Source organism: Canis aureus, chromosome 2, assembly GCF_053574225.1.
Source record: "Canis aureus isolate CA01 chromosome 2, VMU_Caureus_v.1.0, whole genome shotgun sequence".
Lineage (NCBI taxonomy): Eukaryota > Metazoa > Chordata > Mammalia > Carnivora > Canidae > Canis > Canis aureus.
The window spans coordinates 63083601-63107176 of NC_135612.1; the positions used below are offsets into that span (position 1 = coordinate 63083601).

At 42.9% G+C, this 23576-nt stretch overlaps 1 protein-coding gene across 1 annotated transcript in view; it reads right to left on the reverse strand.

Moving 5' to 3' along the window:
- The window catches only part of NSD2 (nuclear receptor binding SET domain protein 2), an 85679-nt gene that overhangs the window by 48477 nt on the left and 13626 nt on the right, over positions 1–23576 (reverse strand). Inside the window, exons 2-3 of the mRNA XM_077876379.1 lie at positions 11193–11817; positions 8606–8768 (exon numbers count right to left, since the gene is read on the reverse strand). Of these exons, the coding sequence (XP_077732505.1) occupies positions 8606–8768; positions 11193–11729 (700 nt within the window). The 5' untranslated portion in view covers positions 11730–11817. The remainder of the gene's footprint in view (positions 1–8605; positions 8769–11192; positions 11818–23576) is intronic.

Sequence of the window (23576 nt, forward strand, 5' to 3'; positions counted from 1 at the left end):
ATTATTTTCAACATAAAATTCTATGAGCCAAACCACAAAAGTGGAATCCTCTGAATGACAGGGAATCAAATGTACCTCCCATGCACACTTTCTTAGAATCCCAAAAATATACTCCAGCAGAAAAGAAAAACTGACCAAGAGTGAACACAGTGCAGAGCCACAGAAAACAATGCATGTAACCCGGGAAAGCACTTTTAAAAAGTCTAAGATTACTGCTATGCATAAGATTAAGGGTGCCAGTGATACAGATTGAGGGAGGAAAACGGAAGATTCTAGGAGACAACTCCAGGCTCAGTCCCAGAGTCTGCTTGAGATTCTCTCTCCCTCTCCTTCTGCCACTCCCCTGCTCATGCACCATCTCTCTAAATAAATAATCTTTTTTAAAAAGATTTTTAAACTTATTTGAGAGAGCAAGTGAGAAAGTGAGCACAAGCAGGGGGAATGGCAGAATGAGAGGGAGAAGCAGACTTCCTGCAGAGCAGAAAGCCCAATGTAAAAAAAAAAAAAAAGAAAAAAAAAAAAGAAAGCCCAATGTAGGACTTGATTCCAGGACCCTAGGATCATGAGCTGAAGGCAGACGGTTCACCGACTGAGCCACCCTGGCACCCAATAAATAAATTATCTTAAAAAAAAAAAAAAAAAAAGATGAGGTCCAAGGAGCAGGAAAGAAAATGGTAATCAAGCGCAGGTTTCCAGGCAGCCCGGGATGGCTCAGTGGTTTAGCGCCACCTTCAGCCCAGGGCGTGATCCTGGAGACCCGGAATCGAGTCCCATGTGGGGTTCCCTGCATGGAGCCTGCTTCTCTGCCTGTCTCTGCCTCTCTCTCTCTGTGTCTCTCATGAACAAATAAATAAAATTTTAAAAAAATAATAATAAAAAGAAAAGCAGGGGTGCTTGCCAGGCTCAGCAGTGGAGGATGTGACTCTTGATCTTGGGGTCATGGGTTCAAGCCCCATGTTGGGTGTAGAGCTGAAGGAAGGAAGGAAGGAGGGAAGGAAAGCAAGCAGGTGGGCAGGCAGGCAGGAGGGAAGGCAGGAAGGAGAGAAGGCAGGCAGGCAACAATTAACTCCAAGAAAAACAAAAAGTTGTACAAAAAAAGAAAAGGCGACTAATACACTTTGCTTTTCACTGAATGATATTTTGCAATCATAATCAAAATTATGTAAATACTTGTTTGCTGTAATAAAAACAGTGAGTTAATCTGCCCCCTGGAGTGGCTAGCTAGTAGGCTAAAAATTAAAACAAATAAAAAGCACCAAAAAACTGAGTTAGAGTTAATTATATGTAGAGGATGGGAAGAAAAGAAACAATTGAAGAGATCCAGCTTCATTTTCCATAATAAAAAATCAACAGAAAATATCTGAATAATGTTAAATCAAAAGATAGTAATTAAAACTAGAAGCAAATGTTGGAAGAGCTAAAAATAATTAGCTCTAAGGAGAAGATTGAACTATTTTTCACTGTTAACCTTTCAGTAGAATTTGGTCTGTTTATAAGTGCATATACTGATTTGATTTTACAATTCAAATTGGAATTCAAAGATACATTAAGGGATTTGGGACTTCTTGCATTACTTTAATACTTGGAAAGAACTTTCCTTGGTCATGAAAAGGACTACAAACGACACCACAGCATTCGCGTAATGAAGAAAATCTGTTATAGTGCTTAAGATAAGATGCACTATATGAACTTACATTATTTTTTAAAAATAGTTAATTACACAGAAAAATGCTCCTTACAAGTCAGGTGGAAGAAAAGCAGAGAAGGGGCAGGCACTTGGGTGGCTCAGTGGTTGAGCGTCTGCCTTTAGCTCAGGGCATGATCCCAGGGTCTTCGGATTGAGTCCCACATTGGACTCTCCTCAGGGAGCCTGCTTCTCCCTCTGCCTATGTCTCTGCCTCTCTCTGTGTGCCTCACATGAATAAACAAATAATCCTTTTTAAATAAATAAATAAATAAATAAATAAATAAATAAATAAATAAATTTATTTGGTTCAAGTGAGAGGTGAAAATCTCAGTTTTATTTTACCACATAATTAACCAGCTATCCCACCATTTATTAGTAATTATTTCTTCTGTGATTTCTGATGTTCATCAATCATGGTTGGTTCTTACAATCCCTTCTAAGAAAACCTTTCCTCCACCAATAATAGCCCAAATACCTAATTTTTCACTACAATCCTTTCCTCCCCATCATGGCCCAGCAGACTTAAGGTGGCCCCTGAGCCTCTGAGCCAGACTGAGCCAGTCTCTCTACAGATTCTACAGAATCCTTTAATAGCAGTCACCCATGCATGCAGAATGGACCCCACATACAGACAAGGCTCCAGGGTGGAAGAGAAGCCATAAAAAAAAAAAAATGCAGACAAGTGTCTACAGAAGCAAGAATAGAGCACAGGGACAAAAATCCCAAGGACATGACCTCACAAAGTTCTAAGGAAATACAGGACAAGTATCATCATGCTTGAATTTCCTGGTTTAGCCCCTGGGGGGCACTAGAGCACCAAAATAGGTAAAGCAGAAACGCGATATGGCAAAAAAATAGGCACATTCATTTTTTTTAAAGATTTATTTATTCATCAGAGACACGGGGGGGGGGGGGGGGGGGGGCAGAGAGAGAAGCAGGCTCCAGGCAGGAAGCCCGATGCGGGACTCAATCCCAGGATCCCAGGATCATGCCCTGGGCCAAAGGCAGGTGCTAAACCGTGGAGCCACCCAGGGATCCCCACAATAGGCACATTCATTATCACAGTGGGTGATTTTAACACAACCTCACTTAGTACTGAGAGAAGCAAAAAAGGAAAAAATCAGTGAGAAGATTATACTATCAAATAACCCAAGATATAAGAAAGCCAGATGACCTGTAATAGTTTTAGAAAATGTTGGAATTTAGAAATAAGGCAATGAGGGTTCCCTTCCATAACAGAAAAAGGGACAAAAATTTCCCCAGTTATCTGATGAGAAGACTAGTGAGATAAAGGTGTACAAGAAGATGGTGAAGCTCCCAGATGCAACAGAATTCAGTTTTCTTCACAGTACCATATCTAAGACATACATTTATTTCTGTTTCCAACTTATAGAGTCAGGTCTCAAAGCTGCTCATCCATCTGGATGCCCTTGTAGATAGCAAGCAAGACAAGTTATGCTTACTATATATCACAAAAATGCTACTAAAGCTTTCATTAACTTAGCTTTTCAAAGGAAATTTGAACTTTCAAAAGAGTCTGGATTGAGCTGCAGCCTATGGAGGTGTATTCTTTTCTGCATGTAGATTATACTTCAATTTTTAAAGTCTAAGTACATTACTAAGATCCAAATTCAAGCACATCTATAAATCCAAGCATGATAAGTTAAAAAGAAAACAAAAGAAGTACACACACACACACACACAAAAAAAAAAAAAAAAAAACAAGAAGGAGAGAAAATCTGGGTAGGGGGTAGGGTGAGGCAGTTGTAAAAGAAAATGCCCACTTCACAAGGCCCCCATGTTCAACCAGCTCTGTGCCAGAAGCCACCCCTTCTTCAGGTCCCTGGGCCCAACACAGACACCTAAACCCCCAAAGCACACCCACCCCTTACCATGTCACTCCCACCCACTATAGAGCTGCTGTTTGGAGCCAAGTCTCAGGACTGCCTGGAGTGCTACTTTACACATCCCTGGTGAATCCTCTGACTCCCATAGCAATGAACACAACTGGGCCCAGATCTGGGCTTCTACACACCACGGTCTTCTAAAGAAGATCCAAGTTTTTTCCCAAGAAAACGGATGATTCCATGACTAGGGCAAACAAAGTATAAAATGAGCAAGGAACATCTTGTTGGGCCACATGTAAGAAGTGCTCAAAGTCCGAATGAGAGGTCAAAGGGACACTGCTCAAGGGACCTCATGAGACTCTTGCTGGTTAAATTTGGGACAATTTGAGCATCAAAATGTAAAATGAGGGCAACCCGGGTGGCTCAGTGGTTTAGCGTCACCTTCAGCCCAGGGCGTGATCCTGTAGACCTGGGATCGAGTCCCATGTCAGGCTCCCTGCATGGAGCCTGCTTCTCCCTCTGCCTGTGTCTCTGCCCCTCTCTCTCTCTGTGTTTCTCATGAATAAATAAATAAAATCTTTTTTAAAAAATGAGGGGAATCCCTGGGTGGCTCAGCGGTTTGGCGCCTGCCTTTGGCCCAAGGCACGATCCTGAAGTCCCGAGATCGAGTCCTGTGTCGGGCTCCCGACATGGAGCCTGCTTCTCCTTCTGCCTGTGTCTCTGTCTCTGCCTCCACACCCCCCCCCGTGTGTCTATCATAAATAAATAAATATTTTTTTTTAAAGATTTTATTTATTTACTCATGAGGGACACAGAGAGAGAGAGAGAGAGAGAGAGAGGCAGAGACACAGGCAGAGGGAGAAGCAGGCTCCATGCAGGGAGCCTGACATGGGACTCGATCCTGGGTCTCCAGGATCACACCCTGGGCGGAAGGCGGCGCTAAACCACTGAGCCACCGGGGCTGCCCAATAAATAAATATTTTTTTAAAAAATGTAAAATGAGTAAGAATAAGGAGTTGGGGGACTGAGTGATGGCCACTGAGACAAGCATATGAGGGAATGAGCACTGGGTGCTATATGCAACTGATGAATCACTAAATTCTACCTCTGAAACTAATAAAACACTATATGCTAATTAAAGTGAATTTAAAAAAATTTTTTTTTAAATGTTAAGGTGTCTGGGTAGCTCAGTGGTTGAGTGTCTGCCTTTGACTCACGTTATGATCCTGGAGTCCTGGGGTGGAGTCCCACATCAGGCTCCCAGCAGAGAGCCTGATTCTCCCTCTGCCTGTGTTTCTGCCTCTCTCTGTGTCTCTCATGAATAAATAAGTAAAATCTTTTTAAAAAAATTTTTTTTTAGAAGAGTAAGGACAGAAAGCCTGGGTGGCTCAGATGATTGGATGTCTGCCTTTGGCTCAGGTCATGGTCTCAGGGTCCTGAGATTGAGCCCCACATCATGCTCCCAACTTGGTGGGGAGCCTGCTTCTCCCTCTTCCTCTGCCCCTCCTCCTGCTTGTACATTCTCTCTCACTCTCAAATGAAAAAAAAAAAAAAAGGGTAAGGACTATACTATGTAACAAAATTTTTAAGAAGCAGCTCATTTTCACAGAAAAATACCAGTTAATTAAGCACAGAAAGCAAGACAAAAATCAACAGTTACCATTTTATAGAGCCATGGGTCATGAGTGCTGACACCATGAGGTGAGACTAGCAGGGGAAACTAATCTCCAACCACAGCCACAGATCACTCGCTAATGACAAAAAAGGCCTATATTTTCCATTGGCCACCACCTCCTGGGAAGTGGGATAGCTGACCCCAAGAGCTCCTGATGAAATTCAACTGAAGGGAGCGTCCTTCTGTCACTACCACCACCGGCTCCCCATTCTGTTTCTTCTGACTCCTTCTCTTTTCAAAGGTCATGTGACTATCCTATCAGTTAGAGAATTCACCCTGGCTCCCTTCCTTTTGGACTACTTTTCAAATGCACATTACCAGTCTTCTGAAGTTGATGTGCTTGTGATTATGAGTGCTGCCTTCCCTGTGTCCCCAAATAATTCCTAGAGAAACACATTGCAAGAAGGCAGGTATTGAGGGAAGGGCTAAGCTCAAGCCCCTTCCCTCAAGAACACCAAGAGGTACTCCTGAATCGTCTTGTGAACCTGAATCTGATCACAAGAGACTAGAGCAGTTGAGAATGGGCTGGGGCAGGAAGTGCTGTTGTACACTGCAGAAGTCTAAACAGACAGGACAGCTAAATGCAATGCAAGCATCCTTTTCAATCCAGAGTGAAGAAAAAACAGGCACAGAGAAAATACTGAAGATTACTGGGGAAGTCTAAGCAAGAGCCACGATGATGGGGCAGAGTCACTGATACAGTGCTCCCTACATGTGGCTGGGTGCTCAGTTGTGTGGAAAGCAGTCCTTGTTCTTAAAAAATCTCTGCTGGCACATCTAGGGGTGAGGCACCATGACACCTACAGCCTACATTCACATGGGTTGGCCAAGAGGAGAGTGTCCACATTCAGAAAGAGATGGAGCAGGTCACCAAAACGTTTAAAGTTTGCAAATATAGCTGAGGGTACATGGATGTCCGCTGCATTGTTCTACTTTGAACCATGCGCTTGGGAAGGTTTTTTTTTTTTTTTTTTTGGGGGGGGGGGGTTTAAATAAAAAATGAACAAGCAATAATACAAAAATATTTCACAAAGCAAACAAATGACAAGATGGCACTGCTATGAAAGCCAGGGCACATCTGGCGACATAAAGGCACTAAGAATGGGTACAAATTTATTTAAAGTAAATGACCCAACACTAAGATCCTGCAGGGAAATAACTGGCCAAACCGGAATGTTTTCAGAAAAGAGTCCCAGAGGTGTCTGGGGGAAAGGGATAGGATAGATACAATAAAATATCTGGTTTTATTTTTTTTTAAGATTTTATTTATTTATTCATGAGAGAGAGAGAGAGAGGCAGAGACATAGGCAGAGGGAGAGGGCCTCATACGAAGTGGAACCCTCAGACATTAAAAAGGAATTGCTTAAAAAAAAAAAAAGAAAAAAGAAAAAAAAGGAATTGCTTGTGATAGGTTAGGCAGACCAGTGGCATGAGACTCATAATGCCCACACTGACTCCCACTTTGCTTTGCGGCATGGTTTTAGAGGAGCTGGGAAGGAACCAGCAGCACTCAGGCACATCAGTGTGCCTGCCCAGCCTCTGTCTCAACTGATAGTTTTTTTCATACTTGACCAAGTCTAGAATCCTCTGGGGTACATCCTGGGGTCCCTAAGCCTCATGGAAGGGACTCCCCAATTCCATCAAGCTGAGGATGCCAAAGGTCCTCCATGAAGTCAGAGCTAAAGCCACCCCAAAGGGTCTTCTCTGGCCACCACACATCGTAAGCAGATATGCTTTCCTGAACCTTGAGGCAGAGTCTAACCACCCCTGGGGGCAGGAAGGTGGGCAGGACTCAGACAGAGGCACTCAGGACTCAAACATAGTCCCCTTCATCCTGAACCCATCTCCTCTCAAGGCTGTTTACCAGAGAGGCTCCCCTGTACCCCATCCCCAGCAGCCATCTGCTTCACATACACAGCAAGCCAATAGCACCCCAACCTATAGTGAGAGCAGCAATGCTGCTCCTGTGAGAGCTCAGGCCTCCAGTCAAAGAACAGGAGGGGACATGTACTCACATACCCCTAAGATGTCATATAAGGCTGACTGATCAGCAGTACTAGAGGGTTGGGAAGGCCGCCTGGCCCAGCCCACAGCTCTAGTCACCACACCTTTTAAGGGTGCAAAGATCAGTTGGGCACTACCTTGGCTCAGCTCCAACACTGTGCTCACCATCTATCACCTTCCTCAAACTGAATTCAAACTCTACTCTGGAAGAACTTTCTACAAGAATCTCAAACCACCTGAACTCATTTTTCCCTCCAAAACACATGAGTTTTTCTGTTTTGTGAGCTCTCCAATTAATATTTAAATTAGCATCTACTCTAATCTGTATCACTAATATATTCTTAATGTGTTCTAATTTCAATTGCTCTATGGACCAATTTATATTCCCAAGTTTCATGATGCCAAAGAAGAATAGTTCTATTTTTTTCCTTCTTCCCACAGGCCTAAAAAATAAACTGGTAGTATAAAATATGATTTCTGAAAATCATGCTGAAATAAGCAATCACTATTTATCTAAACAATAATAAATTATCATAAAACCTGGAAACCAATATAAAGCCAAGACCACTCCTCTATTAATACTAATTCAATCAATAAAGTACATATCTGAGTTGGATATAAAAAGAAATGACAATGTGTTACATCTGAACCAATTATTAACTTTAAAGCTGCAAAAATGAATGACATAAATTCAACAACAAAGAAACAAAATCCGATTCACATATAAGCAAAGGATTAGAATAGACATTTCTTCAGAAACATTAAAATGGCCAATAGCGGGCAGCCCCAGTGGCGCAGCGGTTTAGCGCCGCCTGCAGCCCAGGGTGTGATCCTGGAGACCCAGGATCGAGTCCCACATCAGGCTCCCTGCATGGAGCCTGCTTCTCTCTCTGCCTGTCTCTGCCTCTCTCTCTCTCTCTCTGTGTCTCTCATGAATAAATAAATAAAATCTTTAAAAAAAAAAATGGCCAATAGCACAAGAAAAGACACTCAGCATCACTAATCCTTAGGAAATTGCAAACTAAAACTACAAAAAGTAGACAGACAATAGAACGGTGGGTGCCAAGGGTTGGGAGGAGCAGGAATGGGCACCGAGGTTCAGATTCACAAGATGAGTGAGTCCTGGGATGGATGGTGGTGATGGCCATACAACAATGTGAAAATGTTTAATACGACTGAGCTGTGCCTTTAAAAATGGTCAAGATGGGGAAAAAAAAAAAGGTCTAGATGGTAGAGTTTATGTGTATTTTAGCACAATTTTTTTAAATAGGAAAAAAAAAAAGAAAGAACCATCGTAGGGCTATGGAAAAGTAAAAACAAAAAAAAGTTTGCACATTAGAAAGAGTAAGTGCAGAAAGGGAAAGATGGAAAAATAATCCATAAACACAATACCTTTAAGTTTGGTATAGTTGTGAAGGAGTGGATCAGCAGAAACCATGCATGGCCACCAAGGGTAACCGGACACTTTGGACCACACCAAATCACCGACATTATATTTCAACAGGTGGTCTTTATCTCTGCCAGTATTTGGACAGGACTCTTTCTTAGCTGCAATCTGAAAATGAACAAAAGACATACTAACACATCCAATAAGTACTTCTAAACCCAGCCTTCTATCCACAGATTAATCAGACTATAGGTTTAAAACACACACACACACACACACACACACCCCCCTAAAGGAGGAGCATACTGGGGGCACATGGGTGGCTCAGGCTGATTAATAAGCAACTGACTTCAGCTCAGGTCATGATCTCCAGGGGGTCCTGGGATCCAGGCTGACATGGGCTCCCTACTCAGCGGGGAGTCGGCTTCTCCCTCTCCCTCTGCCCCTTCCTGCCACTCATACTCTCTCTCAAATAAATAAAATCTTAAAAAAAAAAAAAAAAAAAGGAACATGCTTCCCCTGCTATCACTTCATCAAAATTGTCCCTTGCTCTAGCTAAAGAATTAGCACAGTGCCTGGCACACACAGTAGGTAATCAACATTATGAACCTACATAAATTGATTTCCTTGGCCTGGTAGATGGTCTTTAATGGTGCTTTATTCACTTAGTCCAAAAAGAATTTTCATAGATCAAATCCATATTCTGACCCTCCCACTCCCCAGCCATGTATCTGTCATTTCTCTGGAGCACATGCATCACTCGCAGGAAAGGGCCCAGAGTGACAAGGACATCAGGAAGGCGTGGCCACAGGTCTCAGCCTCATTTGTTGATCTGAGTCCTGGGGCTGTAAGCTTGTTTCTCCACCTGAGAACACAAGTGACTTTAGGAGTCTGAAGACCCGACCAGGGCCACTATCACCACACACCCCTCTCAGTTCTGCCCTCCAGTGGGACAAGCACAGTCAGCATAGCCCCCTCTTGGGTGTGAATTCCCCAGCTTTCTCTTAAGAGCTCTACATACTTGGGCAAAAAGCTTAATTGGTTTGGGCTTCAGTTTACTCATCTGTAAACCAAGGACAGCAGATTTGAAATCTCACTGGTTGTTAAAAGGATTAGTGTGCATGGTGGTAAGGGCTGGCCTAGAGCTGCCACATTACACACTGCATTACAGAATAATTTTATTTATTCTATCAGAAGTATTCTTCTTTGCGGGATATGCTTGGTGTAATAATAGGTAGAGTACCTCAAAAAACGCCAGCTGATTACTCCACGGTATCCCAGTTTTATATTTTTTGTCATCTAAGCCACACGACAGCCCCATAAAGATGAGTAGTATCACCTCCATACTGAAGATGGAGAGTCAAAATTCAGGAATTTTACCCAAGTCTTTACAAAATCAAGTAGCAGAGCAGGAAAGAACTTGCACCAGCCTCTTCCCTTATGAAAGAGTGAGGTCCCCTACAATCATGGGCATTTCAAAACCCACTGTATCAGCCCAGCTCACTAAATCGATCTTTAAAAAGTTCACCGTAGGAGTTACATTAGCAAAAGCTAAACAGCTCCTGAGCACTTAAAACACTGTTTTCAAACCCTTAAAAACTTTCATTATTTTAATGACTTCAAGGAAACTGTGGCCATTTCCCCTCTTATCTGTGAAAGTTGTAAATAAAATTCCTCAATTGTAATTTTAAACTAAATATTCCAACCCAAACCGGTTTCAGGTTCCCTTTGCCCACCCCTGCAAGTGAACCTGGAGTTTCAGGTAAAGACCAACAGGCACCAGGCACCTTCCAAATTCTGTTCATATAGACTGTATAGACTGCCAGCCCCTGGCACCCCCCTAGTTCCTTCAGCCAAGGCCAGAGTTCCCTGACTGTTTTGTATGACTTAAATTAAGTAGTGGGCCATCCTGAGTGCCACGTTAAGATACAGTGACATAAACCACTACATTCCTTCACTATAGGTTGGGGGTTTCCACCCAGTGTTTGATGAGTGAACACTTGCTCAGATGTGTTCCGAATGCTGGGCTCTGCACTGGGAACCCAGAAAATGAAGGTATAAGAACACAACCTTGGTCCTCAAGGAGGCAGACCATCTGCTGGACCCCTGGTAGAGGAGACAAGCTAAGTGGACAGAGGACCATGTGGAAGGACAGGAGTACTCCTGCATAACACAGCTTTGTTCCCTATTCCTCACATGGCACAAATTTAAGAAGCCCGATGCTAGATCCCCACACACCTCTATCATTAGGTTAAATTATGTCTCTGGAGAGAAGATCAGTGAAAAAGAGTACAGTCTAAAGATCAAGGGCTCTGGAACTGGCCAGACCTGAGTTTAGAAACTGGTTTTACCTCTTGAGCCACTTTCATCTTGATCACTTAGTTAACCTCTCCAGGCCTCACCACTGGCTCAACATCTGCTGAGAGGCCAAAGGTGGGCAATGTTAGGGTATCCTGATGCAGGGGCCCAGGCCACGGGCAGACGGGGAGAACTAGAGAGCAGATGCATGGCAGCCTCTCCTCACCTCCGCCCGACCCCACACGCAGAGGCCCCCCTCACGATCCTCCCCTGGCCACAACTCTTCACAGATACCTTTTTATCTGAGGGACTTGAGATCTTGGACACCAGTGCTGCTTCGACAAGACCCTGCTCCAGGAAGGAGTCGTATTTTATGCTTCTCTTCCTGCTCCTTCTTGCTTTATTTTCTGCTTTTTGTCCATTTTCTTCTGACTGGGATACAGCAGCAGCACCGTCACCACAAATTGAAGATTCAAAGAGAGGTTTCCCATTCATGTATGTTTTGGTGATCTTCAGCTTAATCTCCGGAGAGCCATTTTTGATAGGGGTGGTGTTAGGCGGTGTCCCAAGTCCTTTCCCTTCCTGTGACTCAAAACGTAATTTGGCATCATGAGCACCAGGTTCTCCATTAAATACACGGGAAGTTAGATCTTTCAGCTTCTCAGATGGAATAAAGGGAAGGGCATCGTGGCCATTAAATTTTTGCATGACCCCCTCCTGCAGACTGGTAGAGAGGTGGGCTTTGCTGAGGAATACAGAACATTCACGATTCACTTCACAGTTCTGAGTCTTTCCGTTTGTATTGCCAAGGATTTCTGGTGCCTGCTTCATCTTTATGCACTCTACAACTTTCTGAACAGAAAGAGGATTTTTTTGATGCTAAATTCCATTCAGCCCAGATGCTTCTGTTCTTAGAACACTACAGTATTAGAAAAACAAAAATAAAAAGAAACATAATGTTTAAAACCTAACTTAAGTATGCCAATACCTCTACAGCTTTGTGTGGTTATTTGTTTCGAGGCAATTTATGATATTTACATAATCATTTAGGTCACAGAAGGCAGTTCTAATACTTCAAAAATGAGACAGAATCACAAAATGATAAAACTGAAAGGAAAGGAACAAGGATAATTTTTAAGGAGAACACAAAAGTCAGGCCGCCGAGTCGCACCACCACCACCACCAACTAGCAATGAATGTGGCCGTGGACACGTGATTCAGTTGGCTCAACCACTGCTGAAATGGGGAGATCACCACTAGTACATGTGCCTGGGGCAGCTAACACAAGGCCTTTGTAAAAGGACAGAGGGAAAAGCTCAAAAACAAAGTTCCCCTGGGCACAGCTGAGGACTCCAGGCAGAGGTTCAGCCACATGCCCAAGGTTACTAATCAGCACAACAGAAAACCAGATCTCCCAGTCCCTGCCACACCATTAGCTCCAGATTAATGGTGGGGGCAGTTAAAAAATGAGTCAGTTCTGGTTTACACTCTGACTAGTCATTTAATCTCTGTCTTCTACCCTGTCCTTGCCCAGGCCCAAACTAACTGCTTATTGACAAGAAGCATTGCAGGAATGGTAAATTCTCTTCAGCTATCTCCTGAAGATTAACTAGCAAGGTCAACACCACTGAGCCATAACATGCACTACTTGCCTTTGGCCACGCTGGCCACTTGAGGCCCAAGGGCAGCAGGGGGCAATTTTAGGAAGACCCTTTAGGTTACGTTACGTGTGATGATTGGGGTCCTTACTGTACAGCTATAGTCCTCTCTTGGGGACACCAATGATGGCACTGAAACCCAAAGGACAGCTAGTAACCAGGGACAGGCAGGCACCCATTCCAGCTAGGAAGACATTCACCAAGACGGCATTTTGTCAGCTACCAGTGAGAGCCCCCCACCCAAGACGGCAGCACCAGCTCATGGGACACCAGCGAGAAGCTGAGAGCACAGAGCAGAGAGGTCCACACATGCACAGCAGCAGTTCTCAACTGTGGAAGCCTCTATTTCCCAGGGACACTTAGCATGGTCTGGAAACACTGTGTGATTGCTACCACTAGGGAGCTGTTACTGGCCTCTACTGGGGAGGGTCAAGAAGCTTGTTAAATACGCTTTGACCCACAGGACCGCCTCCATATCAGAAAACTATCTGGCCAAAATGCCAACAGTGCCAAGGTGGAGAAATCTGAGGTGCAGCAATAAGGAACATAGACCTCACTGGAGAGACATGGGGGAAAAAGGAGCACATGAAGCAGCCCGAGCTCCAGGGAGTGTCCTGCGCACCCAGTAGCCTCCTGACATGGAACTTGTGGGATAGCACGCACTTTTACTCACATGGTATTTTTTTATGTAAATTATTACAACTCAAGTCACATTAACTGGGTAAAAATATAAAAAACAATTACTTGAAGACATGAAGAGAGACTGAAAGCAGGAAGAAAATCAATGGGAGTCAGCTCCTGGAGGAAAGTGCCAGGAGAGCGTGCCGGCTTTCAGTTTTGTGCCTAAGGAGAGTTTGAGGCAACAGGAACAGCTGTACAAGAAGTAAAACTTCGGGGCACCTAGGTGGCTCAGTGGGTGCAGGATCTGCCTTTGGCTCAGGTCATGATCCCAGGGTCCCGGGATCAAGCCTCACGTCCGTCAGGCTCTCCACTCAGCAAGGAGTCTGCTTTGCCCTCTCCCTCTCCCCCACTCTCTCTTAAATAACTACAAATCTTAAAAAAAAAAAGTAAAACTAATAGAAGAGAGCCATTCTGCATAGAAACCGTGCCCAGGGGATCCCTGGGTGGCTCAGCGTCTGCCTTTGGCGTCTGCCTTTGGCTCAGGGCGTGATCCTGGAGTCCTGGGATCGGGTCCCGCGTTGGGCTCCCTGCATGGAGCCTGCTTCTCCCGCTGCCTTGCCCGTGTCTCTGCCTCTCTCTGTGTGTCTCTCATGAATAAATAAATAAAATCTTTTTAAAAATAAATAAATAAATAAACCGTGCCCAAATTCCAGGTAGATACATATATGGGATAGAGTCCAAGAAGCCCAGTTTATAAAATAACTGAAACAAGATTCCAGCTGCTGGACAAAAAACAAACCAACACATCACTTTAAGATCAAAACCAAAGTGAGATCCTACATCACACCCAGTAGGATGGCTACTCTCAAAAATATCATGAAGTAACAAGTGTTGGTGAGGATGTGGAGAAATTGGAACCCTGTGCAATGTCAATACAAGTGCAAAATGGTGCAGCCGCCATGGAAAACAATATGAAAATCCCTCACAAAATTAAAGATAGAACTACCATATAAGGGCAGCCCCGGTGGCCCAGAAGTTTAGTGCCACCTTCAGCCCAAAGCATGATCCTGGAGACCCGGGATTGAGTCCCACACATCAGACTCAAACCACCTGAACTCATTTTTCCCTCCAAAACACATGAGTTTTTCTGTTTTGTGAGCTCTCCAATTAATATTTAAATTAGCATCTACTCTAATCTGTATCACTAATATATTCTTAATGTGTTCTAATTTCAATTGCTCTATGGACCAATTTATATTCCCAAGTTTCATGATGCCAAAGAAGAATAGTTCTATTTTTTTCCTTCTTCCCACAGGCCTAAAAAATAAACTGGTAGTATAAAATATGATTTCTGAAAATCATGCTGAAATAAGCAATCACTATTTATCTAAACAATAATAAATTATCATAAAACCTGGAAACCAATATAAAGCCAAGACCACTCCTCTATTAATACTAATTCAATCAATAAAGTACATATCTGAGTTGGATATAAAAAGAAATGACAATGTGTTACATCTGAACCAATTATTAACTTTAAAGCTGCAAAAATGAATGACATAAATTCAACAACAAAGAAACAAAATCCGATTCACATATAAGCAAAGGATTAGAATAGACATTTCTTCAGAAACATTAAAATGGCCAATAGCGGGCAGCCCCAGTGGCACAGCGGTTTAGCGCCGCCTGCAGCCCAGGGTGTGATCCTGGAGACCCAGGATCGAGTCCCACATCAGGCTCCCTGCATGGAGCCTGCTTCTCCCTCTGCCTGTCTCTGCCTCTCTCTCTCTGTCTCTCATGAATAAATAAATAAAATCTCTAAAAAAAAAAAAAAAAAAAAAGAACCACCATATGACCCAACAATTCCACATCTGGGTATGTATCCAAAGGAACTGAAAGCAGGGTCTCAAGGAGATGCCTGCCTCCCCATGTTCACAACAGCACTCTTCACAGCAGCTAAGACACAGAAGAACCCAAGTGTCCATCAATCAATGAATGGATAAGCAAAATGTGGTCCAACCACACGATGAAATGTTATTCAGCCTGAAACAGGAAGGACACTCTGCCACCTGCCACCACCTGGATGAACCTGGATGACATTGTGCTCAGAGAAGTGACCAAGTCACAGAAGGACAAATTCCATAGGATCCCACTTACATGAGGTCCCTAGAGGAGACAGATCTGTGGAGAGAGAAGGTCGATGGTGGGAACCTCAGGCGAGGGGTAGGGGGAAATAGGGAGTTGGTGTTTAATAGGTATAAGTTTCAGATTCACGAGATGAGGAGTTCTGGGGATGGATGTGGGGACAGCTGCACAATGAGAATGTACTTAACACCACTGAACCATACATTTAAAAAAATTAAGATAAAATTTATATTATGTATAGTTTAACAAAATTAAAGATAAAAGACCACTCTTAAGGGGAATGTGAGAAATCAGAGAACACTGGGGGAGACAATCACTCTTGAGAAGACAAACCAGACTAAGAGAAAAGATTTGCAAGTGACCTATCTGATAAAAGACTGTTACCAAGATATAAAAAGAACTCTTAAAACTCAACAGTAAGAAAATAAACCACCCAACTAAAACATGGGCCAAAGATCTCATTAGACACCAAAGAAATATAGGTGTCAAATAAGCATATGAAAACATGTGCCACACACAGGTCATCAGGAAAATGCAAAAAAATTTTTTTTTAGATTTTTTATTTATTTATTCATGACAGACACAGAGAGAGAGAGGCAGAGATACAGGCAGAGGGAGAAGCAGGCTCCATGCAGGGAGCCCAACACAGGACTCAATCCCGGGTCTCCAGGATCATGCCCTGGGCCGAAGGTGGCACTAAACCACTGAGCCACCCAGGTGTCCCAGGAAAATGCAAAATTAAATGAGATATAACTCCACACCTATTCAAATGGCCACAATCGGGAATAATGACAATATCAAATGCCAGTGAGGATATGTATGGAGCAAGGAGAACTTTCATTTACTGCTGGTGGGAATGCAAAATGTTTCAGCCACTTTGGAAGATAACTTTGTGGTTTCTTACAAAACTAAACATTCTCTTACCATAAGAAATAACAATCTCACTCCTTGGTATTTACCCAGAGGATTTAAAAACTTACATCCACATAAAAATCAGTACACAGATGTTTATACCAGCTTTTATTCGTAATTGCCAAAACTTGGAAACAACCAAGATATCCTTCAGTAGATGAATAGATATACTGTGGACCATCCAGATAATGGAATGTTACTCATGCTAAAAAGCAACAACTATCAAGCCATGAAAAGACATGGAAGAACCCTACATGCATATTACTACTTACTGAAAAAAAAAAAAAAAGACTACACACGGTATGATTGCAACCATAGGACATTCTAGAAAAGGTGAAACTACAGAAACAGTAAAAACATCAGTAGTTGCTAGAAGGAGAGAGGAATGAATAGGCAAAACAGAGGATTTTTACAGCAAAGAAAGTACTTTGTATGATACTACAATGGTGGATATCTGCCTGTCATTATACATTTGTCCAAAACCATGGAACATACATCATCAAGAGCGAACCCCGATGTAAACTATGAACTCTGGTGATTATGATATGTCAGTGCAGGTTCATCAATTGTACAGAGGTACCACTTTGGCGGAGAATGTTGACACAGGGGAGGCTATGCAGGGGAGGTGCAGGGTGGAGGGTGGGGGATATACAGGAAATCTCTGTACCTTCCCCTCAGTTTTGCAGTGAATCTAAAAATGCTCCAAAAAATAAATTCTACCCATCCAAAAGAATTTAAAGCAGAGGGCAGCCCCGGTGGCACAGCGGTTTAGTGCCGCCTGCAGCCTGCGGTATGATCCTGGAGACCTGGGATGGCATCCCATGTCGGCTCCCTGCATGGAGCCTGCTTCTCCCTCTGCCTGTCTCTGCCTCTCTCTCTGCCTCTCTCATGAATAAGTAAATAAAATCTTTAAAAAAAAAAAAAAAAGAATTTAAAGCAGTGACTCAAACAGGTGTTTGTATTCCAACAAATCATAAGCAGCATTATTCATAATACCCAAAAGATGGAAGCAACCCAAGTATCCATCAAAAGAGGAATAGACAGACAAAACGTGGTATATACATACAGTAGAAATTATCCAGCCTTAAAAAGTAACAAATTCCTTTATGCTACAACATGGATGGATCTTGAAAACATTATGTTAGGTGAAAGAAGCCAGTTATAAGAGGACAAATACTATAGGATTCCACTTATATGAAGTATCTAGAGTAATCAAATTCACAGAGACAAAAAGAATGGTGGTTGCAAGAGAGTGGGAGGAGGAATACAGAGTTAGTGTTTAATGAGGACAGAGTTTCAATCTGGGAAGATGAAAAAGTTCTGCAGATGGATGGTGGTAATGCTCACATAACAGTGTGAATGTACTTAATACCACTGAACTGCACACCCAAAAATAGTTAAAACAGTAAATATTATGTCATGTGTATGTTGCCACCAAAAAAAGGAAATGACACTCTGCCCTCAAGGAGCTTACATTTCAATGGAGTTCTAGGAGAGACTAAGGAGGATGGAGGAAAGGCAATTTCAAAGGGACAATGATGGAAATTTTTCCAGAGATGAAAGGAAATCATGTATTCAGATTAAGAGTACCCAATGTTCTGAGCAAGATAAATTAAAAAAATCAATATTTAGATATATCATAATGAAACTACAGAACATGAAGGATAAAAAGAAATCTTAGGGACATCCGGGTGGCTCAGCAGTTGAGCATCTGCCTTTGGCTCAGGGTGTGATCCTGGGGTCCCAGGATTGAATCCCACATCGGGCTTCCTGCATGGAGCCTGCTTCTCCCTCCCTCTGCCTATGTCTCTGCCTCTGTGCGTGTGTGTATGTCTCATGAAAAATTAAATAAAATCTTAAAAAAAAAAAAAAAGAAAGAAAAGAAAATCTTAAAACCCATAAGAATTAGCTAACTGGGCAGCCCGAGTGGCTCAGTGGTTTAGTGCCGCCTTTGGCCCAGGGCCTGATCCTGGAGACCCAGGATCAAGTCCCACGTCGGGCTCCCAGCATGGAGCCTGCTTCTCCCTCTGCCTGTGTCTCTGCCTCTCTCTGTGTCTCTCATGAATAAATAAATAAAATCTTTAAAAATATATATTAGAAAAAAAAGAATTAGCTGCCAGACTTCACCACAAGAAGAGAAATAGTAGCACAGACCCTTATTCAACCTCAACAGATAGGTGTAGATGGTGGAGGCTCTTTAATATGGTAAGGGAAAATAATTTCCCATTCAAATTATCATTCAAGGGGATCCCTGGGTGGCTCAGTGGTTTGGCGCCTGCCTTTGGCCTAGGGCACGATCCCGGAGTCCCGGGATCGAGTCCTGTGTCAGGCTCCCAGCATGGAGCCTGCTTCTCCCTCTACCTGTGTCTCTGCCTCTCTCTCTCTCCCTCTCTCTCTCTATGTCTATCATGAATAAATAAATAAAATCTTAAAAAAAATTATCATTCAAACGTGAGGCCAAATATATTTTCAGATAAAGACTAAGAGAGTTTAATATACATATCCCTTCCACAAAAGAAATGCTAAAAGAGGCACAGGAGCAGGAACATAAACCCAGAAGAAAAGAACAGGATGCAAAAAGTAAGGGAAGGGTGATAATTCTAAAACAATTTTTATATTTAAAAAGAACATGAAGCTTCCTTTCTCACATTTATCAACACTCCTTCCAGAAACCCCAATTAAAACGATAATAAAGGAATTACAAAAAACAGTGTAAATACGTGGGGACAAAGGCAACAGAGTACCAAGAGCTGGCAGTGTCTGCATGGGGCGCTCACGGGAGGAACCAAAGCTGCCTCAGAGGCACGCTGTTGCTGCGGTGAGAGAGGCTAAGGGCTTCAGTTCTCTTGATCAACAACATTTTCCCCTGTCAAAATGTCTTTCAGTAACAAACGTAGCATGTGATCACTGTAAGTAGAAAATACTAAAACAGTGAAAAATGAAAATATGGGAGTTAAAAGAGAAATTAGCAGCTGAGAGCTATCCGTAGCTTTCCAAGGGGAGCCAGTGTGGAAAGCTAAGCATCATATCGCTGCTGTTTGTAATAAGCTCTTGAGAATTATATAATTAAGTCCTCAGGTTTCACAGAATACATTTAATATGACCTGATACATTAGATGGCTGGGAAGGCTGGGCAGCCCCTCCAGAGCCTCATGGAATAGAGGAGTTTCCAATGTAAAGGAAGGGGCACTGCACTCAGGAGAAAGGAAAAGGTTAACCAGAAAAAACCAATCAAGATTCAAAGCTATTTACTGAGCACTAGGCCCTGCTCCAACATTTGGAAACAAGAGCAGCAAATAAAGCACATTCCCTATTCTTGTGGAGCTAATATTCTAGACCAGAGAGAGATTTCACAATATAGATATAGTATGTTAGGGAAAAGAGGAAGGACAATGATGGAGTGGAAAGGCAGAAGATGGCAGGAGAAAGTCCTCCCTAGACTAGAGCTAAGCAATCCCCAAAGCTCATTTCCCTGGGGCACCACCTGCCTGAGGCCCACCAGGTCCCACTCCTGTTTGCTTGGATATTCAGTTGCAGCCTGCTGGGTTCACTCTGTGAATCTAACTGAGCAGAGAACTACTATGCAGAGATCTCAATGCTGGGACAGCTTTAAGGCCTCAGGACATGCCCCAGAGCCAAGCCAGGAGAGGGACCACGCTCTTGAGTCACTCCTCCAGGGGCAGAAGAGAGACTTAACTGCAAAACCCAAGTTTACAATTAAGATTTGCACATAACCCTCCATGTTTCTTTGTCCTCTAACACGTCACACTCACCTACCTGGAATGTATTTTGGTCCTGCCTTCACTGAATGATGATAAGACCTCCACTCTTTTATCAAAGAACTCTATGTGAAGAATAATGAAACCAGTAGTTTGCTATAAAATAGGGGCTGAGGGCAACAGCCACTCCATGACTCCATAATAATTCTCTAATGGAAGAGAAGATTTTATAGAATTCACAGCAAAAGTTTTGTTTCTCCTGTAGAAATACATCTATGACAGTAAGGACTTCACCACTGACCTGTTTCTTGTTTTGTTTTGGCTGCAAAGCTTAGAGCCAGAGGCAGGTCTCAATGTCAGCCTTGGACCTACCCATCAGAGCTGCTTCTTTCCCCTACAACCCCAGTCTTAACCTTATGATGATACATAAATTGGTATCTTAGTGGTTTTTACTCCATATATTCTCAATGTAGTATGTCAAATCTTTAGACTCATTGTACACTGCTGGTATAACTGCTGTAGAAAACAGTCCAGCAGCTCCTTAAAAAGTTAAACAGAAACTCCAGGGGCACCTGGGTGGCTCAGCTGGTTAAGCATCTGCTTCACCTCAGGTCATGATCTCAGAGTCCTGGGAGTCCCACATTGCACTCCCTGCTCTCTGGAGAGTCTGCTTCTCCCTCACCCTCTGACCTTCCTCCCCAGTTGTGCTCCTTTTCAAATAAATCTTAAAAAAAAAAAAAAAAAAAAAGTTAAACTAGGGTTCCCACGACCCAGCAATTCCACTCCTAGGTATCTACCCAAAAGAAAATTGAAAACACATGTTCATACAAAACCTTGTACAAGAATCTTCATAGCAGCATTACTCGTGAAAGCAAAAAACCCAAATGGCCAATAAGTGATAAACTGAGAAAAGAAATGTGCTCTGCCCATACAATGCAATCCTCAGCCATAATAAGGAATAAATTCCTGAGTGCTAAGTGAAAGAAGCCAATCACAAAAGGCCACGTACTGTAGGATTCTGTTTCTCTGAAATGTCCAGAACAGGCACATCCACAGAGACATAAAGTACAATAGTGGTTGCCAGGGGCTGGGGAATGAGAGGGAACAAGGAGGGACTGACTGCTAATGGGTACAGGCCCCCACCCCCATATTCAAGAATTAGATAGTAGTGATGGTTGCGTAACACTAAGAACATACTAAACAAACAAAAAGCAAAAAAGCCCCACTGAAATATAAACCTTATAATAGTTTCAATGGTGAATTTTACGGTATGTGAATTTTATCTCAATTTTCTAAATATCTAATTTTTTGTTGAATGGAAAAGATATTAAACATATTAAGTTGTATTGTTCATATACCTATAAAATATTTCACTATTTTCCTTCTAAAATATATTTAAAGCATAATGATAGGAGATCCCTGGATGGCTCAATGGTTTAGCGCCTGCCTTCAGCCCAGGGTGTGATCCTGGAGTCCCGGGATCGAGTCCCGTGTCAGGCTCCCTGCATGGAGCCTGCTTCTCCCTCTGCCTGTGTCTCTGCCTCTCTCTGTGTGTCTCTCATGAATAAATAAAATCTTAAAAAATAAAAATATAAATAAATAAATAAAGCATAATTATAATCCATTGCATGTAGCAGGGGCATCTGCTACAAAACCTGGGAAGAACCGGCTTAAAGTTCACGTAACAGCCCTGCCCCAGCCTCAGGAGGACTGCAGTTTAGACTAGGGACAGGGTACCTGGGGGAATCACAACCCATGGGGGAGGGGTGCTCAATACCACAAACTTCCATCAAAGTCCAGCAGTGAAGTCTAAGCTGCAGCCAGCCAGAGGACACCTGTCAGGACCCAGGGGGGACACCTATTGAGATCGCCCAGACCTCAATGAAGCGTCCCACCCCTGAGACCTGTGCACAGCTCCTGGATCTCCTTCTTAACAAGGAGCCTTTGCCGAGGAGGGCAATCAGGCATGCAAGGAAACTCAGAAACCTGCCATGAGAAACAAGCAAAAGAAAACTAGAAACTCAGAGGAATACAGAGAATGAGAGAACCCTCAACATACATTCCCATAGTAGTCAATCAGACACACTCCTTCCCACTCAGGTGTGCTCGGTCTACCTCTGGTTACACAGCTGCCCTTGGGAAGATGAATCAGACATCTTGGAGTGGAGTGGAAGGGATTTTCACATCATACTTTTTAATGTTTAAGTATGAGAACATATTATCTAAGTTCTTTAGACTTCTAACGGAACATTATGAAAATGCAAAAATATTTCCAAAAGTTAAAAATGATGGCACTCTCTTTAGTCACCTTCCACAACCACTGAGGGGACAAAAAGAGACAAGACACCCTACAGTCTTGCCACAAGAAGAGGAAGGAGAGAAGGAGCGAAGCAGGGAGGAAGAAAGGAGGAGAAAGGAGAGGGACCAGGGAGGGAGTGGAAGAACCAAGGCAGGAAAGCAGGAACAGCAAAGAATAAGGATGTAAGAAAAGAAGAGGCAGGGAAAGGAAAAGAGAAACATAGGTGAGAAAAAAAATCTGAAGATCATGCTGACAATATATCCATGCGATAAGAGTTCCAAACAGAAACAGAAGACTTTAAAAATTATTAAAGAGCTCTCAACAGAAGTTTTTCCAAAGAAGACATGCAGATAGCCAATAGGTATGTGAAAAGACGCTCAACATCCCTTATCGTCAGGAAAATGCAAGTTAAAACTACCATGAGGAATCATCTCACCTCCATCAGGATGGCTCTCATCAAAGAGACAAAAACCAACACATGTGGGCGAGGATGTGGAGGAAAGGGGACCCCCAAGCACTGTTGGTGGGAAGATAAGTTGGTACACCCGCTGTGGAAACAATATGGAGGTTCCCCACAATATTAAAAACAGGGGCGCCTGGGTGGCTTAGTTGAGCATCTAGCTCCTGGTTTCAGCTCAGGTCATGGGTTCTGAGTTCCAGCCCCATGTCAGGCTCTAAGCTCAGCTGGGGGTTGGCCTGGGGACTCTTTCCGTCTGCCCCTCCCCCCCACTCATGCACACACACTCTCTTAAATAAATAATCTTTTTTAAAAAATTAAAAACAAATACCATATGATCCAGCAATCCCAATTTTTTTTTTTAAGATTTTATTTATTTATTCATGAGACACAGAGAGAGAGGCAGAGACACAGACAAAGAGAGAATCAGGCTCCATGCAGGGAGCCGAATGTGGGACTCCATCCCCTCACCGGTATCACGCCCTGAGCTGAAGGCAGACAGTCACTGCTGAGCCACCCAGGCGTCCCCAGCAATCCCACTTCTAAGCATTTATCAGAAGGAAACAAAATCACGATCTCTAAGAGATATCTGCACCCCTGTGTTTACTGCAGTATTAGTTACAAGAACCAAGACAGGGAGACAACCTCTGTATCCATCAATGGATGGGTGGATTAAGAAAATATGACAGATATATACAATGCAGTATTATCCAACAAATTAAAAAAGAGAAAATTCTACCATTTGCAACCCAGAAGACATCATGCTAAGTGAAATAAGCAAAACGGAAAGGCAAATACCATATGATCCCATTTATATATGGAATCTAAAGAAGAAAAAGTCAAACTCATAGAAAAATAGAGTAGAAC